Here is a 24,971-nt window from a genome sequence, read left to right on the forward strand (position 1 = left end):
CGCGCGCGTTGTTTGCATCGCGCCCTGACGCGTCGCCCACTGGCCCCCAATTTTGTCCCTTTTTCTGCGACTAATCGCCTGCCAAGAGGTCAAATACAATCATTACCCTGGATTCAAATAGGCCCGTCCAGTTTCTAATTAGGCTCGTGAGTGTGCTGGTAGTTGTCGCCACTCCACGTGGTCGAGCCCTGAGGCGGCGCTCCCCTTTCACTCCCTCGCCTTCCCCGTCGCGACTTTGCAACGAACGACGGCGACGGCGACGGCAACGAGCATTCACATTCACTCACTCTCTCTCTCGACACCACACACGACGACTACTGCCACGACTCTAGACACACACACTGCCTCGCTGCTGCATCGCACGGCTGCCAATCACTACTTATACCCCCGACCCCAAGCGACGACTGCACCTGGCGTGCCGACGCGACCAACAAACCCACCCACCCCGGCGCCGACACGTCGCGCCAAGCAACCAACCCCCACCATGATCCCCGCACCGCTCGCGCTCTTCACAGCGCTCGTAGCCCTCCCGCTAGCCCTCGCAGGGGCCGCCGTCGGCTGGTCGACAATCTACTGGCCCGTGCTCTCGCCCTCGTCGACCCAGCCATGGGTTGTGGGCCAGAAAAACCTGCTCGCCTGGCGCGTCGCAGGCGGGACCGGCATCCCAGTCTTCGACATCCAGCTGCACAACTGGAACAAGAAGCTCATGCCGGGCTACATCAAGCTCGCGACCCAGTACCCCATGCAGGCGCTGCCCGGGACGTACAAGAACATCGGCGGCGAGATTGAGATTGATCTCGACGCGAGCGTGCCAGTCGGCGACGGGTTCGTCATTGCCTTTACCAACATGACGCACGGCAACGTCTACGCGACGTCGCCGCCGTTCTCGATCCTGGCCGAGCCACCATCAAACTACACCGACAACCCCGAGAAGCTGCCGACGGCGACGGTTACGGCGACGCTCACGCACGGCGCCAACCCGACTCAGCAGTGGGCTCTGACGCTCGACGGCCCCGGACCCGTGTACCCGGTCACGACGAGCACGCCCGAGCCGGTGTAGTGGAGTCGGCGCGGAGTCGGCGCATCATGGCGACGGCGTCCCCCTTTGCCGTCGCCCCCATCTGTTCTTCTCGTTTTCTTTTTGGTGACATGAGATGCACGGACACTGTGACATTAGACGTGGTCGGTGCACAGACTCGCAGGGTGCGGGCGCACGCGCACGCGGGGCACAGACGCGTCGACGCGTATCCCATGGCAGTGTGCATTGTTATCACGCTCATCCCTCCCAGTCCTTATCAAGATTACACCGGCTCTATCGTCTAGCATCTACTTTGATGGGAAGAAGGCGATCACGCACCCGCCGGCGACCATCATGGTCCCGGTGTAGATGGCGAGCGCGCCGTAGTCGGTGTGGCCGTAGGCGCCGCCAGCCCCGGGGAAGCGCTTCATGCCCAGCAGGGCCGTGGCGATGGGGCCCGACGCGAGGTTGCCGATGCCGCGCAGCGTCATGAACACTGAGAAGCCGAGGGGCGGCACCGCCGGGTCGCCCTTTGCAAAAACACGGATCAGGCTGGCCCACAGCCCGGCCATGCTCCCGGCCGTGAGGGACCACACGATGGTGAACGCCGTGAGGCCGGCCGCGCTGGTCCCGAACTGGCCCCAGAGGAGGACGCACGCCAGCGCCGCGAAGACCGACTGGACGCACATGATTATACGCACAGGCACCCGGTCCGACAGCCAGCCGCCGAGCGTCTGCCCGACGACCGTGACGGCGTTCATGATGGCGATGAGGCTGGTGCCGCTAGGTTTGCTGATGGACACGGAGGCCGCAAAGACCGGCAACCACACTGCGGGGATGAAGTTGCCCAAGCTCCCGAGGAAGACGGTCGCGAACGCTGTCCAGGGCGCGGGGTTCTTGAGCCATCCGAGGTCGAAGACGCGCCGGCGTGGCCCACGGCGCTCGCCCCGCCTCAGCCGCAGCTTTGGCCGCGGCGGGAGCGGGATGCGCCGCTTGATGAACGGCAGCGCGGCGGCGTTGAGCGCAAAGAAGATGATACTGATCGCGATCATGGTCCAGCGGTAGCCGACCTTGTTGAGCAGCGCCGTCACGAGGAACGGGTAGAGCGTGCCGCCCAGCCCGGTCCCGGCGTACATGATGCCCGAGGCCATGCCGACGCGCACGTGCCACCACTCGAAGATGATGGTCGCGCAGGGGTAGTACGTGAGCCCGCTGAACGTGAACATGATGCCGACGGTGAGGACGAGGTGCCAGGGCTGGAGTCAGCGCCGCGGCTAGGCCGACTCACTTCAGTCGCAAAGGCCGACGCGATAAGCCCAGCCGTGGCGACGACCAGCCCGCCCAGCATCATCGGCTTCTCGTACCACGGCAGCGCGGTGAACAGGCTGGCGTTAGCGGGAAGCGGTACCACGACTCACGGGCCGAGGGGCGCGCCGAGAAAGTAGAGCACGGCGGTGGGCAGCGTCGCCGCCAGCGCGAGCGTCTTCTCCGCGCCAGGCCGGTCGTGGAACAGAGTGTTGGACCAGTACTCGAGCAGCACGCCCATGCTGAACGGCAGCCCCCAGACCATGACCTCGACCAGCGTCCCGGCCGCGAGGAAGGCCCACGCCTCGCGGCCCCCGTCGACGGGCGGGAGCGGCGCGGCGGACGCCTCGGCGCTGGCCTGGGCCGCGGCCGCGTCCTCCTCAAGCTCCGGGCTCGGGCTGGCCCGCAGCGCGGCGTCCACCTCGGCCGCGTCCCCGCCCTCGAGCATCCCCCCCGAGTCGAACGCGCGCTCCGTCGGCGTGGGCGGGATGCTCGGCCCGGGGCGGGGCTCGCCCGCGCGCGCGAACAGCGCGCCGTCGATCTCGGGCAGGGCGTCGAAGCGCACGCCGATTTTGGAGTCGTAGATCTTGTCGTCGTCGCCGTCGTCGTCGACGGCGTGCTCTGGCGCGAGCGGCCGCAGCACAGACAGCGCGAACGACGGCCGCTCGTGCCCCGCGCTGGCGCGGGACGGGCGCCGCGCGGCGACGCTGAGCGACGAGAGCTCGTAACCCGTCTGCTTTGCGCTGCTGTCCTCGTTGTCCATTGTGCGAGTGGTGAATGCACGAGAGAGAGCGTGCAGTCGCGATGGCAGCAGGTCGCCGCGGAGCAGGCTCGTGCGGGGCCGACCCGAACGGCCCGAATTGGAATTCGCCGGCCCAGCTCGGCACGGGGCCGCGCCTTGCCGAGGCCTCGGTCGCCGCGTCGCTGCTAGCCGCCGCGCGTCGCTTGGCGCTGCCTCGGATGCCTCGGATCGAGGGGTTGCATGCTGCACGGCGGCTCGGCCGCGCGCGCTGCTGCACATGTGTGTGAGCATGATCGGCTCAAGAGCGGATGGTGATGCTAGCAGCCTTTGGTGTGGCGCCACACCGGACCGCGCCACTGCACCTAGAAGAGGTGTTGAGCTTGAAAGCGCGGCTGGAGCGACAATTCCATGCATCGAGGGCAGCTCTACAAATCAGAGGGGCATGCAGGTGCAGGAGAGCACCGCAGCCAACCATCCCGCTTGGCTCAGGAGGGCGACAGTTCTCACTGCCAGCAGCCCTCCTCACCGTTCGCAAGGGCGGGATCCTTGTTCTCCTTCTGGACGCGGCGGTGAATGTTGCGGTACTCGTTCTTCAGAGTCTCGTTGAACTCGTTGTCCAAACGGCAAGTCTGGGCGCAGATATACGCCTCCACGAGATCACGTCGTTTGGTCTCAAAGGCAAGGCGAAGTTCGGAACTCGAGCGAAGGGCGCCCAGCGAGGCATACTCCTTTTCAAGGCGGCGGAAGGTGTCTTGGGTGGCTTGGGTGATGACCTGGTTATCGCCATGCGTGTGCAGGGGAGGGGTGTTGTTGTCGTGCTTGGTGAGCTCGTTGGAGGGAGCAGTGAGAGCCTTGATCTTGAAGCGACGGGGGTGGTCGTCGATGCCATTCTTGTTACCATTGTCGCGAACACCCTCGTCGGTGGTAGGGCGGAAGGTGGTGTTGATTTTGCCAGAACCGCGGCGCCCGGCACCGTGCTCAGAGTGGTCGACACGGCGGCGAAGAGCGCCGGAGCCGGCGTAGTAAAGGTGGTTGAGACCGTGGTCGCTACGGTCACCACTGTGGCGGTACGAGTCGTGCGAGTCGTCGGAGTGCTTAGCGTCGATACCACGAGTGGTGCTGGTGTCGCGGCCGGGGCGGTCGCGACGGGGTGCCTTGGGCTTGGTAGCATGCCGAGGCGCCTTGGACTTGGTACCGCCGTGACGAGGCACCTTGGAGGTGGCAGCCTTGTGACGCGACATTGTGGCTGCGGGGTCAGTACCTGCGAGAAAGGTTCGGCGTAAACGTACAGATGCTCAAGCGCGTTGTGTCAGAGGCTGGCGTAGTACACAGGCTGTGGGGTGGTACTGGGAAGGGGAGGAGTGGGAGAGAAGGGGAAGAAACCGCGAGTGAAGGTTGACCGACAAACGAGGAAAGACGGCGACGAGAGCAGACTTTATACGCGCTCGCCGACCCCCAACCCTCCAACGACTCGACCTCACCACGCAAACATGTCTGCGGCGCTGCACCTCGTGCCGCCGTGTCCCACTGCCACTTCCAGTGACTCGACCCGCCCACCCGCGACCCACCGCGCCTCGTGTCCTAGAGGGCGCACCGCTGCCTCGCGTCCGTGTGCAGCCGCACGCGCGACCGAGTGGCCTAAGATCCGCCTGCAGTAACCAGCCTGGCCACGCTGCATCCCTGTCTTGGTGTGGGTTGGGGCACGACTGCCTCGCGTTCGTGTCGGCGGCGCGCGACACGCCCTGCCTGGCCTGTGCATGGCTCGAATTGGCCTCCCCTGACTCTCTGTGGGTACGCAACGCCTCGTGTTTTGTCAAGGGCCGGACTGGGGGTCGGGGAGGATCCGCGTTGTGTCCGCGTGTTGGCGGCCCGCACAATCTCGGCGTCCTGGTAGGGCCCGTGCGCACTCGCCACTCGTGGGCCACGCCCGTCGACTCTGCTCCTTCAGAACCACGCTTTTGATATCGCCGCGTGCTGACATAGTTGGCAGCCGTAATGAAGCCACAGTTTCGTGCATCGATACCGAGCCTATGTACTGAATGAGAAGGGGGTCTAGATGTGGCGCCTGGCGCCACAACCAAACATCCCGCTCACTCGGCTCGGGAAATGACTATTCTCACATGCCAGCGTCCTTGCTCACTGCCCACTTGGTCTACTCATACTCCTCGATGCGTTGCGTTATTGTTGTCTCAAAAACGGGGACGCTCGAGCTCTTGACGCACGACCTTGGTGATATCGAGGCAGTCCTCGGAGGCGAGGACCTTGTCCTTCCAGACTTTGAGCTCGCGCTCGGCGTCCTCCAGACGGTCCTCCATGCGACGGCGCTCAACCTCGGCAGTCGACAGGCGGTCCTCGGCGTCTCTCCGCTGAACCTCAGCGACACGCCGCTGCTGCTCGGCAAGGCGACGGGCCTGTCGAGCATCGTTATAGCGTCCCTTGTAGTCGGGCTCAGGGCTGAATGCAAGTCGGCTGGCTTGAGTGCTGTGCTGGCTGAGGCCCTCCACGAGCTTGCGAGGGTTGACATTGTCGCTAGTCGGGTTCATGTCGTCCGCACCGCGGCCGGCGGGGCTGGAGTCATCACGGCGCTGGGCACGGATGTCGTCTCCATAGATCTGGCGACGGTAGGTATCGTAACTGTTGAGGTACTCCAGGTCGGGGGCGTGGTGACGGTAACAGCAGCCGCGGCCAAGATAACCATAGCCTTCACGATGGCTGTTGTCATAGCGGGTGCGGGAGGGGCGGTAGTCGCTGTCGTAAGTGCCCCAACGACGGTAGCCGCTGTAGTCGCGGTAGTCATCGCCACCACGGTAGGGGCGGTAGTCGGTGTCACGGCCACGAAGGTATGGCCTGTAGCCGCTATCGTCCCAGCGGTCGCGGTAGCCGCCGTACTCGCTGTCCTCGTCGGCCATGCGGGCCGGGTTCTCTCGGTTATAACCCAAGCCGCCGGCTCCATACTCGGTGGACTCGTCGTCGCTGTAGTCGTCGTAGTCGCGGCTGCGGGCGCGAGGGCGCGAAGCGCAGGGGGACCAGTGAAGCGTGGCGGCCCAGCTCGCGCGGGTGTGCGCGTCTTCGCTGGGGGGGCGGTGCGGGCTGTCACTGGGGTGCGAGGCGGTACCGCCAGCGTCGCCGCCGCTGGGGGTAGCGCCCGCAGTACTGGTAGCGGTGCGGCTGGTAGAGGCGCCGGTGGTGCCGACGCCGTCGTCGTTGCGGCGCGACATGCTGCCTGCGGCGTCAGTTTGCGCAAGGCAGTGGGCGTACGTGTAGTCGAGCTCGCGTCGGGGTGTGCGGTAGGGGGTGGCGCGGGAGAAGAATGGGGAGAGAGAGGTACCGGGAGGAGAGAGGTAAGTGAAAGGAGAGAGGCAAGTGGAGAAGAGGAAAGCAGGTAGGTGAGTGATTGTTGGTGAAGAACGACGGCGGCGAGGGAGGGGCTTTATACCCCTCGCCCGACTCGCACCCCTCGACCTGGCCACCTTTATGCTGCCATCCTCGTCGTCGACTTGTGTGCTCGTCGGCCGGATGGCACTGCTCCCGCGTGGATGGCACACAAAACGTCGGCGCCACTCATGGCCTATGCGCCTCGCACCGCCTGCAGTCAGTCCCCTGGTCATCCTCGCCGTCAGTACCCCCTCAGCGTGCCGTAACAATAGCATGCATACACTGATACTCTATCATAGCCCCCGAGCCCATCCCACTCACACGCACGCCTACTTCCTCGCCTTGCCGATAGCGGCCGTCTTGGCCTTCTTCGCGCCCGAGCCGATCGTCGAGCTCTTCTTCTTGGGAGTGACCTCGACGCCGGCCGACACGCCCTTCTTGGCCTTGACCACGACCTTCTTGGGCGCAGCGACGGCAGCGACGGCAGCCTCGACCTTGGCGGCCTTGGCCTTGCTCGCGGCAGCCGTGACCTCGGCGACGGCGGAGGGCGCGGCCTTGCCCTTGCCCTTCTTGGGCTGCTCGTCCATGTCGACGTCCTCCCCTGCGGCGAAGCGGTCGTCGAGGCGCGCAGCCCACACGGGGAGCAGGACCGACGTGCTCGTCTTGATGCCGACCGAGAGCACGTTCTCCCAGCCGCCGGGGATGAGCTCGACGGCGGCGGGCAGCGCGGCCAGCAGGTTGTCGGTCGTCTGCGCCGCCGTGCTCGTGCCGATGGTCGCTATCCTGACAGAGTTGGACGTGCCCGTGCTGGGGTGGAAGTAGGTGCTGTTGATGGCGCGGCCGAGCTCGGCCTTGAGGTCCTTGCGTTGCAAGTTGACGGGGATGGGCTGCTTCTTGGCCGTGAAGAAGATCTTGCCGAGCAGCTTGGGCATCATGGGGAGCACGCGCTCGTCGCACAGGAAGAGCTCGTGGTCGGCCGCGAGCTGGCGGCGCGGCTCAAACGGCTTGAACTTGCCCTTGAGCTTGTCGACGCCGACGACGCGCGCGATAAACTTGATGCCGTGGGTCTCGAGAAGGTCCTTGTACTCGCGCTGCGGGTCCTTGGTGATCAGGCAGACGGACGTGGCGGGCGGCGGGGGGAGGGGCGGGTTGGGCAGCTGGCTGGGGGGGTCAGCACAGGCAATCACATCTCACGCACATCTTGACAGGCATGAGCTTTTTCCTCGTGCTGCCAGTCTTGGTGTTGATGCTCAGCCACACGTGCTCGTCGCGGTCGAGCAGCTCGGTCTCCTCGCGCTCCTTCTGCACCTTGGCCGCGTGCGCGAGCAGCGCGTTGACGGCCTTGGTGGCCTGCGCCTTGTTAAAGTCGGCAGGGAGCGTGCCGGCCGCAGCGGCGTCGATGGGGGCCTTGGGAGCAGCAGTCTTCTTGGCCATGGTGTGTGGTGGTGGTGTGTGTTGCAGCTCGCTCGAAGATTTCTGAACTGGTTAGCCTGGGTGGAGGAACGACGAGCAGCGAGCAACTTTTGTGATTGTCACGTGACACAGTCTCGGGATCAAATTCCCCCGCCTCCACATCAAGATGCATAGGGAACCGTCTACGTGTGGAAGAGTGCACCCCAGAGATTGAGAGATGAATGGATATGCACTGTCATGCCGGGGGATATGATGCCGGCCAGGTTGGGCTGGCGAGTATAGGCAGACAGTTGTGTATTGTGATTAGGCCGTGAGGGTAAGTCGTAGGGGGTAACAGGAGCTCGGGTAGCGTCTACTCCTTCTTGACCTCGCTGGCGTCGACCCAGCGGCCTTGGGCGTCCTTGCGGCGGACCGTGAAGCAGGCAATGCCAGTGTGCTCGCAGCTGCCGTCAGCCGTGTAGGCACATGCGTACTCACATTTGCCAGATGACCTCGCGCGCAAAGCGCACGTAGTTGAACAGGGCGACGAAGAACGACATCTGGATGAAGACGTCGGATGCGATGGCGTTTTCCTGGACAAGGGGTTCGCTGGAGAGTTAGCTATGCACGACAGCGCCTAACTCACCGGCCAAACAGCCACTCTGCGTTCGCGTCCAGTGCGCCGAACAGCGAGTAGATCATCATGCCGTTCCAGTACGGGAAGGGCGATTTTGTGACGTGTGCCAGGATGAGCTGCGACACCTGGTACGCCGCAGCCATGCCCCAGTAGCCGATGAAGGGAAGGAGACGCGCGTCGTGGACGAGTGCGACGCCGTTCTTGCGCTCCGAGTGGAGCCACATGACGAGGATGGCGGTGTGGAGGGCAAATGGAAGAAGGCCGAGCAGCGGGGTGAGGACCTGCTTCTTCTCCTTGATGCGCGCAGCAATAACGTGCCAGTACGCGGTGATGATGTTGGCGGCCGTGCCGAAAGCACCGAAGATCATGAACGCGACGTTGATGGGGAGCGTCGCAAGCGTGTACTTGGCCGGGAGGCCCAGGAGGGTGTCGATCTTGGTGGCGAACTGGATACCGAGGTCGCCGGGGATGAGGGAGAAGATGGGCGTGTCCCAGAAACGCTGGTGGAGAGGGTGGATCGCGGTGATGGCGTAGATGGCCACGACCATGAGGATGCCCTCGACGGGGCCCGAGAAGGCCGAGAGGTAGAGGGTGCCGGTGTGGTACTCCTCCCAGGTGGACGCGTAAAAGTTTGTCAGAGACGCCGTCATGCTCGCAACGGTCCACCACGAGCGGTTGAGGTTGAGGGCGTGGCAGGCGAGGATGACCTCGAGCGAGGTGTTGATCGCGTCTGGGCGCGTTAGTCTGGGCTCGGTGACGCGCGTGATAGCCTAGGCCCGATCGCCGTACACGGCGATCGATCGCCGACAGGTGGGAAGATCGGCGTCGTACCATGGGGCCGGAAGCGACTCGGAGCAGGACACTGCCTCGGAGCACCTCGAGCACCACTCAGGACACGCCACTACCGCCTCCGAGACAGCAGCAGAGCACCGTCTACACAAGGGGCCACCACCACCCCAACCACAACACTCACCACATCCGTGGTCGAACATCTCGCCGAGCGCCGAGCCCATGCCGAGGCGACGCGCCTGCTTTCCGTCGATAGCGTCCATGCCTGTGGTGTGAGCTGTGCTCCGAAGAGTTGCGGCACGGCCGGCCCGCGCCGCGTAGGCGCTGCTCGCCATCGCTCGCCCCAACCGCCCCTGCCCCACTCACTCTGGTACGCAAACAGGCCAAACGCCCAGGTAAAGTACACCCATGGCGGCAGGTCCTTGCCCTCGTACGTGATGTCGTACCAGAGGAGCGTTGCGACGTTTGTGAAGACGAAGCAGAGGCCGAGGAAGGTGATCTGGGGGTTGTCAGCTTGGGGCCAAGGGTATGGGTTGGGGCAGGGGCGAGGGAGGGGGGCAAGGCTTGCCGCTGCTCCTCCCTCGCCCAGAGCCTCGCGGGCACGCTCCGCGGCCGCTCGGAGCACTCACGGCGTTGGGCGCCAGGTTGCGCGGGAAGAGCGTCACGAGCCAGTTCCACCAGTGCCCCAGCACATGCCGCGAGACGATCGACTTGTCCACGCCAGAGTACTTGTACTGGTCGAGCCCGGCGAGGTGGGCCTTTGTGAGGCGCATGGTGGTGGCTGGGTCGGCGGTCGGCAGTCGGCGGTCGGGCGCGGGCGCGGGTCTCTGGCGAGTGACCGGACGGCGGACGGACGACGGGCGATGCGGTTGCAACAAGCTTTGATGATGTTGGTTGGGGTGTGGATAGCAGTTAGGCTGGGCTGGCTGGCGGGCTCGGGCAGCCGGCCGCACCGGCGGGACTTTTTTTTCCGAGTGGCACGCGTCCGTCCTTTGGGGATGGTGGTGCAGACGAATGTCGGCGCGGCGAGCTGAGTGGACAGCGCGTAGGGGGCTGGGTATTGTACCCTGTGACTGGTGCGATCATGCATGCTGGGCCAGCTGGCGACAACAATAACGACGATGCGTGGTGTGCTTGCCCAGCGTCAATGGAACAGAAGCAACCACCGCCCCGGGCTCTCTGGCCTTGCTTGTCGTTTGGCGCCACTCGCTTCTGGCACGTCTGTGGTTCTCTGCCGCCTCCTCGGTCGTACCACCATAGTCGAGGGCAATGCAGCGTCGAGGCGGACAACACTTTCACCACCGCGCCGTGTGTCCATCTCCGCGCCGTGTCCGTCTCCACCGCTTGACATCATGGCGCCCACCGTCTCAGCCTCAGCATGCCGGCATACTCCGAGTCCGAGCCAGGGCCTCCTCCACTCCACCAACAGCACAAACACTCCTCCCCCACCCCACACAACATCTCGTCGAATAGTTCTGCATATCAGCCGCACGAAGATGGGAATCTGCGCGGGACAACAATAAAATTGGGCGGCGAGAGCAGTATCATAAAAGAGAGGGGAAAGCTGAGAGAACAGGGCTGGAGACAGTCGCGCGAGAGCAACTAGCCAGAACGAAATCGAAGCGGACCGAAAGGGGTATACGCGACACAGAGAGAGGAAGAGAGTGTGGGATCGGCGCGAGCCGTTTAGTCCGACTCGTCGTCGTCGTCCTCCTGGCTGAAGCAGGCGTCAGTAACAGCAACAAAGCACAGAGAAAGCAAAGACTCACACAGGAGCCTTGGCCTTCCTGGGCTTCTTGCCGTTGCTGGCGTCGTAGGCAGCCTTCTCGCGGGCGGCGCGGTCCTTGTCGGCGTGGGCCTTGTCCTCGTAGGGCTTCTTCTCGGCGTCCGACATCTCCTTCCACTTGGCACCGAGGAGACGGCCAACGTCGCCGAAGCCGGCGTCGACGTTCTCGGACTTGATGCGCTCACGCCAGTCCTGAACGAAGAACATGTAGGCGGAAAGAGCGCGCTTGGGCTTGTTCGGGTCCTTCTTTCCACGCTTGGCCTTGGTGTCGACCACCTTCTTGGAGTCCTTGGCAGAGACCTTGGGCATCTGTTGTGCACATGGTGGTTATCGGTGGGGTAGAGCGAGTTGCACCGAGGTGGTTGGATGGATGAGTGAGGTTTGTTGCATGACGGTGGAGTCGGCGTGTCGGCGAGGACAGCGGCGATGGTGATCGGTGATGGCGACGACGGCGGATGTCAACAGTGCGAGATTGTGAAAATGTGTCATTGGATGGCAAACACGTGCGGCGGGGGCGTGGGCGTCATTGCAGGGGGGGGGTGAGATTTGGGACAAAGGAAGTTGGTGAGATGGCGAGGAGAAAATCAGCGTCAGTAAACTGATAACGACGAGAGACGAGCGAATGAGTGGGGGAAGGTGGTGGGTGGGTGGTGGGTGGGTGGTTGTATGAGCACTGTCAGGGATGTGTTGTGGCAATGACTGGATGGACTGGTTGACGCGTCCGAGTGTGGGAGGGAAGGTGGCTTCCCAAGAGGCTAGCAGACCCCGGTACCAGAAGTGGGTCCCAGGCGACCGCAGTTGGCCTGCTCGCCGCGTCGGACGGCGCATCCACCCCAAATGGGCGCCGACGACGACGGCAAGGATATGGCTGGGTGCGTACTGGGTGGGGGAAGGCAGTGGGAGGTGTGGGGTGGGTTGTACCTCGCTACCTCGCCATGCACCGTGGATGCGGTGACGGCTCAGACGTCACTGGCGGCGGCGCTGGGTGGGCTCGCGAAAAGCTTCTCTTTGCTTTTGGGCTCGAGGAAGGGGTTGTGGGAGTGAAGTGACTGGCGAGTGCAGCGTGGGTGAGGGTGGATGGATGAAATCACCCGCCACGCGCAGGCGCGTCACAACATGACAAGGGTAAACAATGGATGGGTGGGTGGGGTGGATGTGGTGAGAGGCAAGATGGTTTGCTCAGAGTGGATGCCTAGAGGGCGACAAGCAAGCGAGAAGGACGTGGGATGCGTCTCTGAGCTCGTTGCTTTATTGTGGATGGGATGCTCGACGAGTGTGATCATGTACGCACTGTTGTTTGATGGGTGCTGGTGGGTGGGGGTGGGTTGGGTGAGAGGGGGGGTGGTGCGGGTTGGTGGTGGTGGTGGTTGGTGGTAGTAAGTGGTGGTGGGTAGAGTGAGTGGTCACTACTGGGTGGTGGTGGGTGGTGCGACGAGAGGCCACTCTACTAGTATGGCAGTGGGAATCGACAGACAGAGCCAGCGACCCAGTCAGTCCTGGCAATGGGCGAGGGCGGCGGAATCAAATTGGCCACCAACTGGGCTCTGCCCGCCCACGCTCCTGCACCAAGCTGGCGCAGTCCCTCTGCCCGTACGCTGTGCCGCTGGCGCGTTGGCTGGGGGGGCGGTGACCCACCCAGGCCAACCTTCCCTGCCTTCCCTCACATGCGCCAGCCAAACACTGGCCCATCCACCCAGCTAATTGGCCGCTGGGCTGCACTACAGGATCAATTCACGTGACTTTTGGTAGCAGACGGATCACACACGGCGTATGGGCGCAGGCGGCGGGTACCAGCCAGGCAGGCAGACAGGCGGGTGGCTGGGCTGGGCTCGGTTGGGCTGGCTGGCTGCATACCTTACTTGGCTGGGCCGCCCGCCTGGCTCAGTGGTCGCTTCTGCGCTCTACCGCCTGCATCTCACTAGCATACGTGCACCCACCCCACTGCACCTGCACCCACCCACTCCCGCACCAGCCAAAATTGCCCATAGTGTGAGTGCCGCAAGCCTCAGCCAGTGTCAGCCGCCGCCTGGATGAGCCGCCCATGCAGCCCATGGCTCACACTCGCCCCCTCACCCTCTGCCCTCGCCCTCGCCACCACCCACCCTCGCTGCAACCGAAGCGCCGCACTGCGCACCGCACCGCCCGCTTACAAAAGTCGCGCTAGCTCGCGGGGTTATGCTGGAGTTATGCTCACTGTGGCGTGCACGACGGCGGCGTAACAGTGCTCGTACTTAAGGTCGGTGAGTCGTGACTGTCTTTCACGGAGGTAATGGCGGATGCAAAGAGGCGATGGAATCTAGACGTCATCGAGACGGAACACGATATATGCTACAGATCGAGAGACGACCGGCGCCGCCGGATCGTCGTGTCCTTCTTGGCCCGCGGCTTGCGCAGGCGCTGCTGGTTGTGCTGGTGCTGGCCGTGCTGGTGCTGGTTGTGCTGGTGCAGCAGCTCGGGCATCGAGTGGGACCACACCTTGATGCGGCGGAGCGACGGGGTGCGGATGCGCGCCGACGCGTGCGAGTCGTGGCGCGCGGCCGACGACACGCGGCGGCTCGGCGTCGGCGGGGACGGGGGTGCGGCGAACGGCGGGGCGGGGGAGAGGGGCGAGCCGTGGCTCGACGACGCGGCCGAGGACGCGCTGTCCCTGCGCGAGCCGTCGCTCGGCGTCGGCGCAGCCGCACCAGCGCGGCGCCCGCGCCACGGGACGCGGAACGACGAGCTCTTGCTCGAGCCAACAGAGTACTGGAACGACGTGGGGCTGCGGCTGCGGGCGCGGAGCGAGCCCTGCGAGCTGAGGGGAGCAGCATTCCGGCGCGCGCGGCGCCTCCGCCTCGTGAGGATGCCCGAGCTCTCTGTCGAGTCGGAGAAGTGGGACACGAGGTCGGCCGGCGGCGAGTCGCGCGCGCGCCCAAACGGCCGCGGGTCGGGCATGGCGGTGCGCGCCTCGAACACGCCCCCCGGCGTGCGGTAGGGCACCAGGTCGTCGGGGGACGGCGAGTCGCGCGGGCGCGTCGTGATGAAGCTGGCCGTGTCGGGCGAGCGGTGGGGCCGGGCCGGGGGGACGCGGGGGCCGAGGATGGACGCCGGCGGGGTCGCGGGCGGGAGCGGCGTGGCGGGCGCGACGGGGGCGACGGCGCCGAGCGGCGACTTGTCGTCCCGCCCCCGCCGGACAAAGTTGACGAGCGAGAGCATCTTGTTGGAGAGGGTGCGCCGGTGGCCGATGCTCGGGGCGGGGGTCGCGCTGCGGAGCGACGAGGCGGACGAGGCGGCGTCGTCGGGCTCCGGGACAGCGAGGTGCGTCAGCGGCTCGCTGACGGCGCGGTCCTTGGCGCGCCGCATGAGCCGCAGCGGCGTGCGCGCGCGCGGCGGGGACGGGGTGGTCGGGGCGGGCGTGGCCAGCCGCTCGTCGCTCACGGCGATGCCTGGCACGGCCTGGCGCGGCGGCGTGGCCGCGATACCCGGCACGGGCCGGCGCGGCGGGGTGGCGGCGGCGGCGGCGCCGTGGCCGTGGCCGTGGGCGTGGCCCGCACCCCCGTGCGCGTGCGCGTGCGGCACGGGGTGCCCGAAGATGTGGTGGTGGTGCACATGCTCGTGGAGGACGGGCGCGGCCTCGCCGCCGCTGCCGCCGGGCTTGGGCCGGAGCCGGCGGACGAGGATCGAGTGGCGCTTGCGCAGGTGGGTGCGGAGCGAGGCGTGGTGCGCCGACCTGCCCAGGCTGGCTGGCGCTGCCGTTGCCGCCGGGGATGCCGCCGAGGCCATCGAGGGGGCCGAGAGAAGAGTCAGATGGGGAGAAGACTTGTTGTCATCAGCCCGCCCCGCCGTATATACGAGATCAGTGCTGGCTGCCGGCCCGTGCCGGGCACAGGCCGGGGTGAGTTGCGGTGCTGGGCGAGGGCGAGGACGACGACGAGGATGGGTGGGTGCAATCTGCCGTGCCGTCGGGAGTGTCCATCTCGCCATGTCCATGCCATGCCATCCATCCATCCCCTTCTCTTCCCATCTCCCCCTCGCCACCCCTTCCGTTCCGACGAATGTAAACAAGGCTCTGGCGGCGGGCCCGAGCAGAGGCGCGAGCCGGTGGAGATGGGCGGTGGACGGGGCCGAGATGCGCGTGCGTGCGGGCGTGCTCGCGCTCGCTCGCTGTGCCTGCCGGCCTGGATCCTCGCACCGTCGAAGAGAAGGCACGAGAGGTGCCGGCGGACCGTGCGGCGCGAGTTCGCCACTGCCCAGAGCCCAAGGTCCATCTGTCTATCGATACAAGTGTGGGTGTGGGCGTGTGCGGCGCGTGCGCGTGCACTCATCGGCGTCGGCCGCCATCGCGCCACCTCGGCGCCGCTTTCGCTCGCCGTCGCCGGTCGCCGCCGCCCCCGCTATCTCGCCCACGGCGGCAAGTGGCCCCGGTCAAGCGGCACGCTCTCCGGCCTAAACATGGCAATGAACTGGCGTCAGCCGCGCCCACACGACAACCCACCTCGCGCCCCGCCGGGCCCACGCCGCCGCCCTCGCTCCCGCCAGCGCCGGCAAACATGTCGCCCTCTGCAAACACCGCAGTCAGCGCCCAGCGCTGGAAGCAGCGCACGAGCGCGCACACGAGCGTCGCCGTCGCCTTGCCCGTGTCGTCGTGGATCAGGAGCGGGTACGCGCGCGTGTCGAGGATGACGGCGAGGGCGGCGTGCAGCCGCGCGCGGCCCGAGGCCGTGAAGAGCGCCTGGGGGTCAACTGCCACGCTATGCGGGTTATAGCCCACCTCCTCGTCACTCAGGTCGAGGTGGTGGAAATCCAGCCCCTCTTGCGCGACGAAATCCGCCCCGTCTTTGCGGTACTCGTCGGCGTGTTCGACGTAGCTGCGGTGTGAGCGCGGCGCGGGGGTGGGCGGGCGGGGGCATCGATACCGCAGCGCGAGATATGAGGGCAAGACCCCTCGCGCCCCCGCTGCGCGGTGGCGCTCGGCGCGCAACTCACACCACCGTCTTGAGCCCCAACCTGGCCAGAAACCCAAAGTTCTTCCTGTTCGGATGGCCAGACCGGTACACGCCTGGCGCGACGAGCGCAAAGTTGATTGGCGGGACCAGCACCGGCGGCGGGTCGAGTGACGCGACCGTCGACGGTCGGAGGGCGGGAGGGAGCGCTGCCATGGGGGTGGGGTTGAGATGAAAGTTGGACAATGTTGACGTTGCGGATGTGAGCTGCACTTCGTCGTCACTGTGGCGCTCCGCATCACGTGGCAAATGGCAGATGCCAGATCACAATCGACCATGCAGCCTGCAGCAAGTTACAACAACATGCATACACCTGCGCCTAGTCCAGGTCCACCATGGCCTCCCCCGCGTCCTTCTCCACCACCTCGGCCTTCTTCGGCACGACGACGTTGGACAGCCGCTTCGGGGCCCTCCCTCGCCCGAGGTTCGGCGCGCCGGTCGGCGCCATGAGCTTCTCGATCGCCTCGAGCTGCCGTCAGCACTGCCCCACACCTCCACTCACCCGCTTCTCCGCGTCGTCGTCGCGCCGGCCCGAGGGGTCAAACCCAATCCGCCTGACTGCCTGGGCCGAGAACGCGCGCTTGCCGTCCGCTGGCGGCTCCTTCTTCTTGCCGACACCAATCGACGACAGGTAATCCGCCGCGACGCCCGCGTCCCCGCCCTGCCGCTTGAACAGCCGCTCGAGAGCTGCCTCGGCCTGTGCCTCCTCGGCCTTGCGCTTGCGCTTCTCCGCCTGCGACCGGCCGAGCCTCTCCGACAGGTGCGCGTCGCCGAACGCCGGGATGCCGCCTGGCGTCGTCCCCGTGCGCGCGACCCGCGTGCCGACAACGTACGTCGCGCCGCCGCCGCCGTTCTCTGGCCCGCGCGGCGCCGACATCGCGCCGTTGCGCGGCAGCAGGCCCGTCTTCTTCCGTGGGTCGAACTTGTCGGCAGTCCCCGCAGCGATCTGCTTCGGCGTGAACGTCGTGAGCGCCATAGACGTCGTCGCGCTCGCAAACTCGGCGCGCGACGAGCGCCCACGCGTGATAGCCGCATGCACATGATACTCGCACACAGCGCCGGTACGCGTGTCGACCCAGTCCTTGCAGCGCTGCCCGTCGGCCTTGAAGGCCGTACACCGTCCCATGTCCATCGCCTGGCCGATGACGACGATCGAGTCGGCCGAGAAGGGGTTGAGCGCGAGCGGTAGTGTCAGGGGGTGCGGCGCGCCACGGCCCCGGTGCTATCGTCAGCCATGCCCAAACCACCACCCACCTCCAGAGGCCGCAGGACGCGGGGGTTGATGAGCGCGATGACTGCGCCAACAGGCAGATTACTCCAGCGCTCGTACGCGCCGCCCGAGCCGCCGCGGTACGACTTCGTGACATTGCCCTCGTCGTCGGTGCCGTGGAGGCCGTCGTCGGCCTGGAAGAGTAGCAGCTTGAGGTGCGCGTCGCCGCCGGGCGCCCTCCCGCCGAGAGTCTTGCTCCGCGGCGGCAGCGAGACCAGCTTGAGCGAAATATACTTCTTCGGCACGCGCTTCCTCTGCTCCTTCTCCTTGCCCTTGCCTTTCCCCTTCGTCTCCACCCCATCGCCGACGCCGTCGTCCTTCTCCTCCCTCATCCCGCTGACCTTGATGTCGCCGCGCTCAGCGACCACCGCAATCGTCACCCAGTCCCCCTCGACCGGCACGTCGTACGTCGCGCCGTCCTTGCTCAGCCGGATGACAGAGTACAGGTCGGAGGGCCGGAGGTAGTAGCGGCCGTACAGGTGGTCCTGGACCTCGGCGTGCGTGACTTTGCGGGATCTGCACGTCAGCACAACCAGAAAACACACTCACGAGAGCCGGATGCCAGAGTTGGGCTCGAGGGCACGCCACTCGTGCTCGCCCTCGGGGTCGGGCCCAAACTCGCCCGGGCCGAGCCGCAGGTCGTGGGACACGGTGAGGTCGGACTCGCGTTCCGCGCCAGTGCGCACGATGTCGAGGTCGTCGTCGGCGTTGTCTCTGCTCCCGGTGCCAGCTTTCACCACCGCAGCCTTCACACGCGCGAGGTTATCCCGAAACGTCGCGGTCCGCTCGAGGGAGGGTAGCTCCTGCTTTGGCGCCTGGCTGCGGCGCGCGGCCAGCCGCTCGGCGAGCGAAGACGGCGCGGGCTGGGACGGGGGGAGGGAGGGGGCACTGCGCGACGACGAGGCGACAGAGGTGCGGGGCAACGCCGAGGCGCGCACAAACGACGGCTGCGGCGGCGCGTCTGGCGGGGCCGCCGGCGCCGGCCTCTTCTTCGGCGGCGTGCCGGCCACGAGGATCTTGGCGTCCTCTGCCGCCTGGCGCTCGGCTGCGCGCTGTGCCTTTGCGTCGCGCGCGGCGATCTTGGCCTGGATGGCGGCGAGCTGCGCCTCGAGGTCGTCGTCGGCCATGGTGTCGTGGTCGGTTGGTTTGGAGAGCAAAACCAACTTGGTCGCCGGCGCAATGTTTGACGCGTCGAGGTGACGCGCCGTGCCTGACTTTTCGGTGGCAAAATCAAAAGGTGCGAGCAGGCGCGCCTCGTTCATGTCCATCTCTTGTCCGCGCCTATGCTCCCAACCTATGCCAAGCAATGCATACTCTAAGATCACAAACTAACAAGCGACAGCCATATGCTACAACCGGATCCGCTCCATAAAACCAAACAGCGACCCGAGGTCGACGTACCGCCGGCCGTTGCGGTCCAGGTACTTGTCCGCAACGCCCATGCAGTCGGCCAGCGTCTTGGCGTTCGACTGCGTCAGCGCGCGCACCTCGTCGAACCGTGCCGAGCCGCGCGACGCCGACAGAGCCTTCTCAGCGTCAAACAGGTGCCGGTAGTACAGCAGCTGGTTGTACAGCTGCAGCTCGGTGTACTCGGGGTGCACCGTGCCCTTGCAGTCGGGCTTGATGAACCCAAGGCATCGGCGGCCGTACACGCCCATCGAGCGTGTGCGCGCGTTGCACCCGTCGCCGTCGCACACGGTCCAGCCGAGGTAGTACTTGCTGATGTAGGCCCGGATCTGCGTCTCCATCTGGATCGCGACCGACGCGGGGCGGACCGCCGCCTCGCACAGCGAGCACTGGACGCCCTTGGGGCGGAGAACAGCCACGCCGTCCGACGCGTCCGTCTGCACACCTTCAAAGCTGAATGTGCCCTCGCAAGATGCGCAGCGGAGGGTGAGAGGCGAGGCGTCCTTGAACCTCTCCTTGTCGGTGATCTGCGACTCGAACGTGGAGAAGCTACGCTCCTGGACCTCGTTGTTGGAGCTAGAGTAGCGTGATGGGTCGAGACCGAGGCACTCGGCGAGACGTGCTCGCTCCGTACCCTCGATCGATTCGCACAGACGGAGCACAGGTTGGAGCACCTGCGAGTCGAGGTAGAGGTCGTAGTCGACCTTGAGCTCGGACCCGGAGCGACGGAGGTCGTCGGGGTGGTAGGCGCGGTCCGCCTGCGCGCTTCGTGCCGTCTTGCCATCTGGCCCAAGACACAACACGTAGGGAATAACGTCGTGTGCACGCACAGCCGTACCCTTGGCCTTCATACGCAGGGCGACCTGAACATGGGGCTGCGACTTCTTGTCGGGGTAATCCTCTGGGTTCTTTCCAAGACGCTTGAAGATAATAAAGTCCTCGATGGGCACTTCGCCAGAGCGAACAGTCTCGCCGAGCGACGTGAGATACTCGTGGATCTTGTTGACAACGTTCTCGGTTGCCTCGCCCGACAGAACCTCCTTGAGCACCGTGGCACTGGCGTCCTTGGACAGCTTGGAGAACTCTCGACGCTTCATGTCGAGACCCTTGACCTCGGTGCTGCGGGAACCCGCCTCGTCGATCTTGACGGCGGCGTACTTCTTCTTGTTGAGCAGAAGAACGCGCTCGAATGTCGCATCAAGGTCGATCTCCAGCAGCTTGTATCGCTCGTTGACGAGCTTCTTGAACTCGTTGGCAATCTTGAGCGCCTCGGGGTACGTCGTCACGTTCGAGTTGACAAACACCGAGTCGGTATCACCGTACACGACGTCGAGCTGGAGTGACTCGGCGAGCTCGCGAGTGTGGGTGAGAATCTCACGACCCTTGAAGGTCGTGAGCGCCGCGAGGGGGCGCGAGGCGAATCGCGAGCCAGAAAAACCAAGACAGCCGTACATCGAGTTGGCAGTGAGCTTGAGAGCCTGCTGCTTGATGTCCCATTGGGAGAGCTTGGCGGCCGATGCACTCTTGTCCTTCATGAGGCCCTTGACCTGGCGACGACGGTTGACAAGCGTGGCAATAAGACGCGGGAGAACGCCCTGCTGTGTGTCGGACGAAGGGACGTCGGGGATCTTTTCTTCCTCGGCCTGGACGTCAGCACACCCCACACATCCCACTCACATTCTCATCCTCCTCGCGGTCGACCGTCGTAAAGTCGATGTTGTACTCTTGGATAATACTTGGGTAAAGCGAGTTGAAGTCCATGACGAGGATGTACGTGTCCCAAAGACCACGCTTGGGCTCAAAGACGAGACCACCAGCGTACTTTGCCTTGCCACGCTTGTGGCCGGCAACGACCTCCTCCTCCTCGCCCTGCTCGTTGACAATCTTGATCTTCTGCTTGTTGAACATCTTGTCGGGGCAGACGTACTTGAGGCGGTGGAACTCGTGCAGCAAAATGAACTCGTTGCGGACGGCACGACCACCGTTGAGGGTAAGGTTCCACGAGTTGCCGGCCAGACTTGTGAGCTGCTTGGTGAGAGGCAGAAGCTGGACACGCGAGGCAATGGCCATCTGGAAGTAGGCGTCGATCTCACACAGCCGAATGAACTGGATGAGCTTGTCCGGCCCACTGAGCGTGTGGTCGAAGAACGTGTGCGTGTCCTCGGGGTCGACGTCCTCGCGGGTGACCTTGAGGTGCGTGCCGACCATTTCGGTGAGCGACCAGGTGGTAGAGCTAATCATGCCCTTGGCTGCGTCCGAGGACAGGTCGGCAACAAGACGTCCAGCCATGAGGCGCACGTTGCTGCCAGCCTTGCTGATGGTGAAACCCTTGCGCCTGAAGCGGCCGATACGGCTCCACTGGTCGGCCTTGAGCTCCTTGAGACGGTAGAGGAGTGCCTCGAACCCGCTCCCGAGGAAGTTGTGGCCAACGATGACGTCGGGGTCGAGGCGGCCAATGGTTGCGAGGAGAGAGTTGAGGAGCGCACGCTCGGCCTTGACGGCCTGGAATGGCGACCGCTCCGTCTTGGCACGCTGCTCGAGGCCCGGGGGGAACTTTTCGATCGGCCGCACAATCGTCGTGACGCTCGATGGCTGCTTCTTGGGCGGCGTAGGATCCTCGATGTTGACACCCTCCCAGGTACGAACGGACGCGACGAGGATCTCGGTCTTGTTCTCGCGGTGGTTGACAATAGTGCGGAGCGAGATGCTCATCATGGTGAGCGGAGGTGTGTCCTTTGGCGCCGTCTCGTCGTCCTCCTTGACGGGGTTGACGTTCTTGGGGTCCGAGACGGTGAACTCGATCTTGCACCACGACGTGGCCTTGGTGGACACCTCGGCACCCTTGATGTCGAGCCAGCAGGGGCCCATGATACGCCTCTTGAGGACGAGCAGCTCGAACGCGCTTGTGTTTGCGCCAAACACATGCGAGAAGGTCGCGCCAGTCGTGCCGACGGGGATTTCGGGCTGGTCAAACGGATAAACCACCTTCATCCACTCGCTCTCTCCGCGGTCGACGGTGTGGTCCTCGAACGCGTACTTGCGGTTGACAAACTTGGCCCTCCACTCCTCAATGCCATGCTTGTTGCGAATGTTGTCAAACTCTTGGTACACGTCGGCCTTGGTGACTTCAATGTCGGTTTCCCTGCCGCCCGAGAAGCGGTTCTGCCTGGGCTTGACGAACAGGTTGCGCTGGATGCCGTTGATGCTGACGCACGCGCTAACGTACTTGCCCGAGGCGCGGTCGAGCACCTTGCCGACAAGATGAATCACGCCCTCCTGCTCGAGGAAGTCGAGCCAGAAGATGCGCAGCGAGCCGTCGGCCTCGAGCACGTTCTCGGGCTTGGTCGAGCCCTGGGGCACGCGGACCGAGTCGAGCTCCGACTTTGGCGCGACAAGCGTGTCCTGCACCGCCTGCCAGTGAGTGCGGTCGACGGGCTTGCGCTCGACCCTGGCCGCTGGCTTGACCTCCTCATCGGGCTCGCGCTTGACCTCGCGCTTGACGGCCGTGGCATTGACGACACGGCGGCGGGCCGGAGCCGCCACCCGGGGCGCGGGCTTGGCGACCGGCTTCTTGATCGCGAACTCGTCGTCGTCGTCGTCGTCGTCGTCGTCGTCCACCGGCTCGGCCTTGACCACGACCTCGTCGACGTCCATCTCGAACGTGCTGTCGCCAAAGTCGACACCTTCGTTCTCGTCCTCATCCGGCACGACCGTCGCCTCGCTCATGCGCGGCTTCTTCTTGCCCATGACGCCGTGCCGCGCGTCCCATTCCTCCTCGTCGCTTTCCTCACCGTATCGCTTGCGCGAGCCGCTCGAAAAGAAGCCCGAGTCAGAGCTGGGCGCGGCGGGCTCGCTCGAGGGCCAGTCGGGCGACGACCTCCTCTTGCGGGACGCCGGCTCGGCCGCGACCGTCGACAACAGCGACGCCATGAAGCTGTCCTCGTTAATCGAGGCCGCCGCGGGGCGGTACGACCCCGCACCCTGTGCTGGGCGCGCGTAGTCCGAGTACCCAGCCTTCGCCTTTGCCTTTGTCGCCGGCGCCTTGCCCGTCTTCTCGGCGCGCGCACGAGCCTTTGCGCGCTTCGCACGGCGTGCTGCGATGTAAGCTGAATGTCTCCAAGCGGACAACAGCTCTACTCACCCCGGCGCAGCTCCTCGTCCTCGCCCTCGAACGCGTCCTCGTCCTCGCTCTCCTCCTCGTCGGCGCCGCCAGCCCACTCGTCCTGCCCGTGGTCGACGTAGCCGCTGCCGTCGTCGTCATCGATGAAGTCGTCGCGTGCGAGGCGGTCGCCCACGATGGCGCGGTACTCGTCGTCGTCGACCTCGTCGTAGAGCTCCGAGTCGTCGGGCTACGCGCGTCAGTCGGGCCCCCGGGCGCGGCGCGCTACCCACCTTCCACTGCTGCAGACGGCCGCCCTTCTCGCGCGCCTCGCGCAGCTGCGCCAGACGATCCTTGGCGGATATGGGCCCTCGTGTGGGGGGCATGGTGGTGGTGTACAAGCGACTGAGTGATGGAGGTTGTGAAATCAACGCGTGTGGTTTGTCAATGCGGCGGCGCGGCGGGGCGCGGGCAGGACGCAGGACATTGCTCAACTCGACGCGACGCGACTTGTTTTTTGTTACGTAAGTTGTCTCCTGTTGTTGTGGGCGGGAGTAAATCTCACGTGCCGTCCATCGGGTCTGTGCCGGGTGGCAAACAACAAAACGGCCCAAAACAACCCTGCCCTTGCCCGACGACGAATGACGACACGAAGCACCACTTATCATCCGTGCATCTCGACAAACAATAGCACAACAACGACAACAATACGCATGGAGGGCCGACGACAACAATTCCCCCCGGCGTGGGAGCGCATCGACGACGATATGTGGGCGGTGTGGAACGGGGTCGGGGGGAGCATGCCAAACTGGTCTCACACGATCGCCCGCTCCACTCCGACCCTCCCACCATCTTCCCTCCATCGCACCAGGCCACTTCCCTCCCCAGGCCCCATCACCCGCCTCCCCCCCGAGCTCTGGCTCGCCGTCCTCTCCCACCTCGAAACCGAGCACATCCTCCCCCTCCGCCTCGTCAACCGCCAGCTCTCAACTCTGGCCCTCACCCCGTGCCTGCACCGCCGGATCGACCTTTCCTCCCCGCACTACCTCACGCCGGCGCTGCGCCAGATCCTCCCGCACGCCCGCCACCTGGCAGTGCACCTCTCTGTCGTGCCGATGGGGTGGGGCGCGCCGGCAGCATCCCAGGCGCGCCCGTCCAGCGCCCGGGGCCTCCCCCCGCTCCGCTGCTCCTCGCCCCACCCGGCCACGCCGCTCCGCGTCCTCCTCCCCCTTGTTTCTCCCCACCTCCGCTCCCTCAGCCTCCAGCACGCCACGATCCTGTGGCCCAAGCTCGCGGCAGAGCTGGCCCGCTTCACCAGCCTGCACACCCTCGACCTGAAGGCCGCCGGCGTCATGAGCTCAACATGCGCCCTCGCCCTCCCAGAGAGCTTGCGGCACCTCGACCTGAGCCACAACGCCATCACGAGCCTCCCGCACCTGCCCCACCTCGAGTCGCTCTCGCTGGCGGGGTGCTTCACCCTCCCGGCGGCCGAGATCGCGCGCATCCTCGCCCACCTCCCGGACTCGGTGCACACGCTCGACCTGAGCCTCCTGCAGCAGGTCCAGGTGGCCGCGCTCATGGCACTGCGGGTGGTGCGCGACGACGGCGGCCGGACGGCGCTGCGTTGCATCAAGCTCGAGGGCATCGATCATCTGACCCGGGCTGATGTGCGCGCGCTGCAGACGCACTGGGCCGAGCGGAGGAAGGGTAGGCTAGCCGCGCCGCCGGCCCCGCTCCAGCTCCACACGCCCCCGCCATCCCCACCGAGCTCGGTGCAGTGGGTCTCGCCTGATATCGTGTGGATCGCCCCGTCGTCTGTCCCGCCGACGCGCTGGCTCGCGCACGCAACCCCGCGCCGGCTCCCACCTACGGCCCCAACTACCCCGCCAGACTCGGCCAAGCGGCCCCATGACGACAACCATATCCACGTTGTGCACACTGCCCTGCTTGAGAGCGACGACGAGGCAGGGTACCGCCAGTTCATTGGCGAGGTCGTCGGCGGCACTCTCGGGCACGGCTTCAGCGGCGCGGTGCCCGCGTTTGAAGTATAGGACGTGACATTTACATTGTATCTATAATCATTGTATCGCGAATAGTTGTACGCCAGTATGGACAATGCAGGGGTGTGGCTCGTGCTAGTGTCTAGCTGCGGACAGATGGGGCCCAAAG

At 65.4% G+C, this 24,971-nt stretch overlaps 11 protein-coding genes across 11 annotated transcripts; 2 read left to right on the plus strand and 9 right to left on the minus strand.

Annotated features, from left to right (window-relative positions):
• Positions 1–484: 484 nt before the first annotated feature.
• On the plus strand, positions 485–1,060 carry Q8F55_004932 (uncharacterized protein; the record flags this gene model as incomplete). Its single annotated transcript, XM_069353431.1, has 1 exon — positions 485–1,060. One exon carries the CDS (start codon positions 485–487, stop codon positions 1,058–1,060), a length of 576 nt encoding a protein of 191 aa, XP_069208073.1.
• Positions 1,061–1,326: 266 nt separating this feature from the next.
• Positions 1,327–3,086, minus strand: Q8F55_004933 (uncharacterized protein; the record flags this gene model as incomplete). The annotated part of the gene is made up of 3 exons (XM_069353432.1): positions 1,327–2,274; positions 2,307–2,403; positions 2,437–3,086. The coding sequence occupies 3 exons, from the start codon at positions 3,084–3,086 to the stop codon at positions 1,327–1,329; spliced, it is 1,695 nt and encodes a 564-aa protein (XP_069208074.1).
• A 482-nt stretch (positions 3,087–3,568) lies between these two features.
• On the minus strand, positions 3,569–4,306 carry Q8F55_004934 (uncharacterized protein; the record flags this gene model as incomplete). The annotated part of the gene is made up of 1 exon (XM_069353433.1): positions 3,569–4,306. One exon carries the CDS (start codon positions 4,304–4,306, stop codon positions 3,569–3,571), a length of 738 nt encoding a protein of 245 aa, XP_069208075.1.
• A 948-nt stretch (positions 4,307–5,254) lies between these two features.
• Positions 5,255–6,283, minus strand: Q8F55_004935 (uncharacterized protein; the record flags this gene model as incomplete). Its single annotated transcript, XM_069353434.1, has 1 exon — positions 5,255–6,283. One exon carries the CDS (start codon positions 6,281–6,283, stop codon positions 5,255–5,257), a length of 1,029 nt encoding a protein of 342 aa, XP_069208076.1.
• A 486-nt stretch (positions 6,284–6,769) lies between these two features.
• Positions 6,770–7,874, minus strand: CIC1 (proteasome-interacting protein cic1; the record flags this gene model as incomplete). Its single annotated transcript, XM_069353435.1, has 2 exons — positions 6,770–7,601; positions 7,639–7,874. 2 exons carry the CDS (start codon positions 7,872–7,874, stop codon positions 6,770–6,772), a joined length of 1,068 nt encoding a protein of 355 aa, XP_069208077.1.
• Positions 7,875–8,205: 331 nt separating this feature from the next.
• Positions 8,206–10,031, minus strand: Q8F55_004937 (uncharacterized protein; the record flags this gene model as incomplete). The annotated part of the gene is made up of 6 exons (XM_069353436.1): positions 8,206–8,296; positions 8,331–8,441; positions 8,479–9,199; positions 9,443–9,523; positions 9,625–9,757; positions 9,888–10,031. The coding sequence occupies 6 exons, from the start codon at positions 10,029–10,031 to the stop codon at positions 8,206–8,208; spliced, it is 1,281 nt and encodes a 426-aa protein (XP_069208078.1).
• A 913-nt stretch (positions 10,032–10,944) lies between these two features.
• On the minus strand, positions 10,945–13,030 carry NHP6 (Non-histone chromosomal protein 6; the record flags this gene model as incomplete). The annotated part of the gene is made up of 4 exons (XM_069353437.1): positions 10,945–10,975; positions 11,028–11,353; positions 12,336–12,351; positions 13,002–13,030. 4 exons carry the CDS (start codon positions 13,028–13,030, stop codon positions 10,945–10,947), a joined length of 402 nt encoding a protein of 133 aa, XP_069208079.1.
• A 342-nt stretch (positions 13,031–13,372) lies between these two features.
• Positions 13,373–16,182, minus strand: Q8F55_004939 (uncharacterized protein; the record flags this gene model as incomplete). Its single annotated transcript, XM_069353438.1, has 3 exons — positions 13,373–14,842; positions 15,519–15,891; positions 16,010–16,182. The coding sequence occupies 3 exons, from the start codon at positions 16,180–16,182 to the stop codon at positions 13,373–13,375; spliced, it is 2,016 nt and encodes a 671-aa protein (XP_069208080.1).
• A 163-nt stretch (positions 16,183–16,345) lies between these two features.
• On the minus strand, positions 16,346–18,423 carry Q8F55_004940 (uncharacterized protein; the record flags this gene model as incomplete). Its single annotated transcript, XM_069353439.1, has 4 exons — positions 16,346–16,495; positions 16,529–17,248; positions 17,281–17,812; positions 17,846–18,423. 4 exons carry the CDS (start codon positions 18,421–18,423, stop codon positions 16,346–16,348), a joined length of 1,980 nt encoding a protein of 659 aa, XP_069208081.1.
• Positions 18,424–18,645: 222 nt separating this feature from the next.
• Positions 18,646–23,188, minus strand: POL1 (DNA-directed DNA polymerase alpha catalytic subunit pol1; the record flags this gene model as incomplete). The annotated part of the gene is made up of 4 exons (XM_069353440.1): positions 18,646–20,346; positions 20,381–22,797; positions 22,845–23,052; positions 23,096–23,188. 4 exons carry the CDS (start codon positions 23,186–23,188, stop codon positions 18,646–18,648), a joined length of 4,419 nt encoding a protein of 1,472 aa, XP_069208082.1.
• A 327-nt stretch (positions 23,189–23,515) lies between these two features.
• Q8F55_004942 (uncharacterized protein) lies at positions 23,516–24,853 on the plus strand (the record flags this gene model as incomplete). Its single annotated transcript, XM_069353441.1, has 2 exons — positions 23,516–23,571; positions 23,674–24,853. The coding sequence occupies 2 exons, from the start codon at positions 23,516–23,518 to the stop codon at positions 24,851–24,853; spliced, it is 1,236 nt and encodes a 411-aa protein (XP_069208083.1).
• Positions 24,854–24,971: the final 118 nt, after the last annotated feature.

The sequence above is a fragment of the Vanrija albida genome (genome assembly GCF_041260175.1).
Source record: "Vanrija albida strain AlHP1 chromosome Unknown contig_4, whole genome shotgun sequence".
In the NCBI taxonomy this organism is placed as follows: domain Eukaryota; kingdom Fungi; phylum Basidiomycota; class Tremellomycetes; order Trichosporonales; family Trichosporonaceae; genus Vanrija; species Vanrija albida.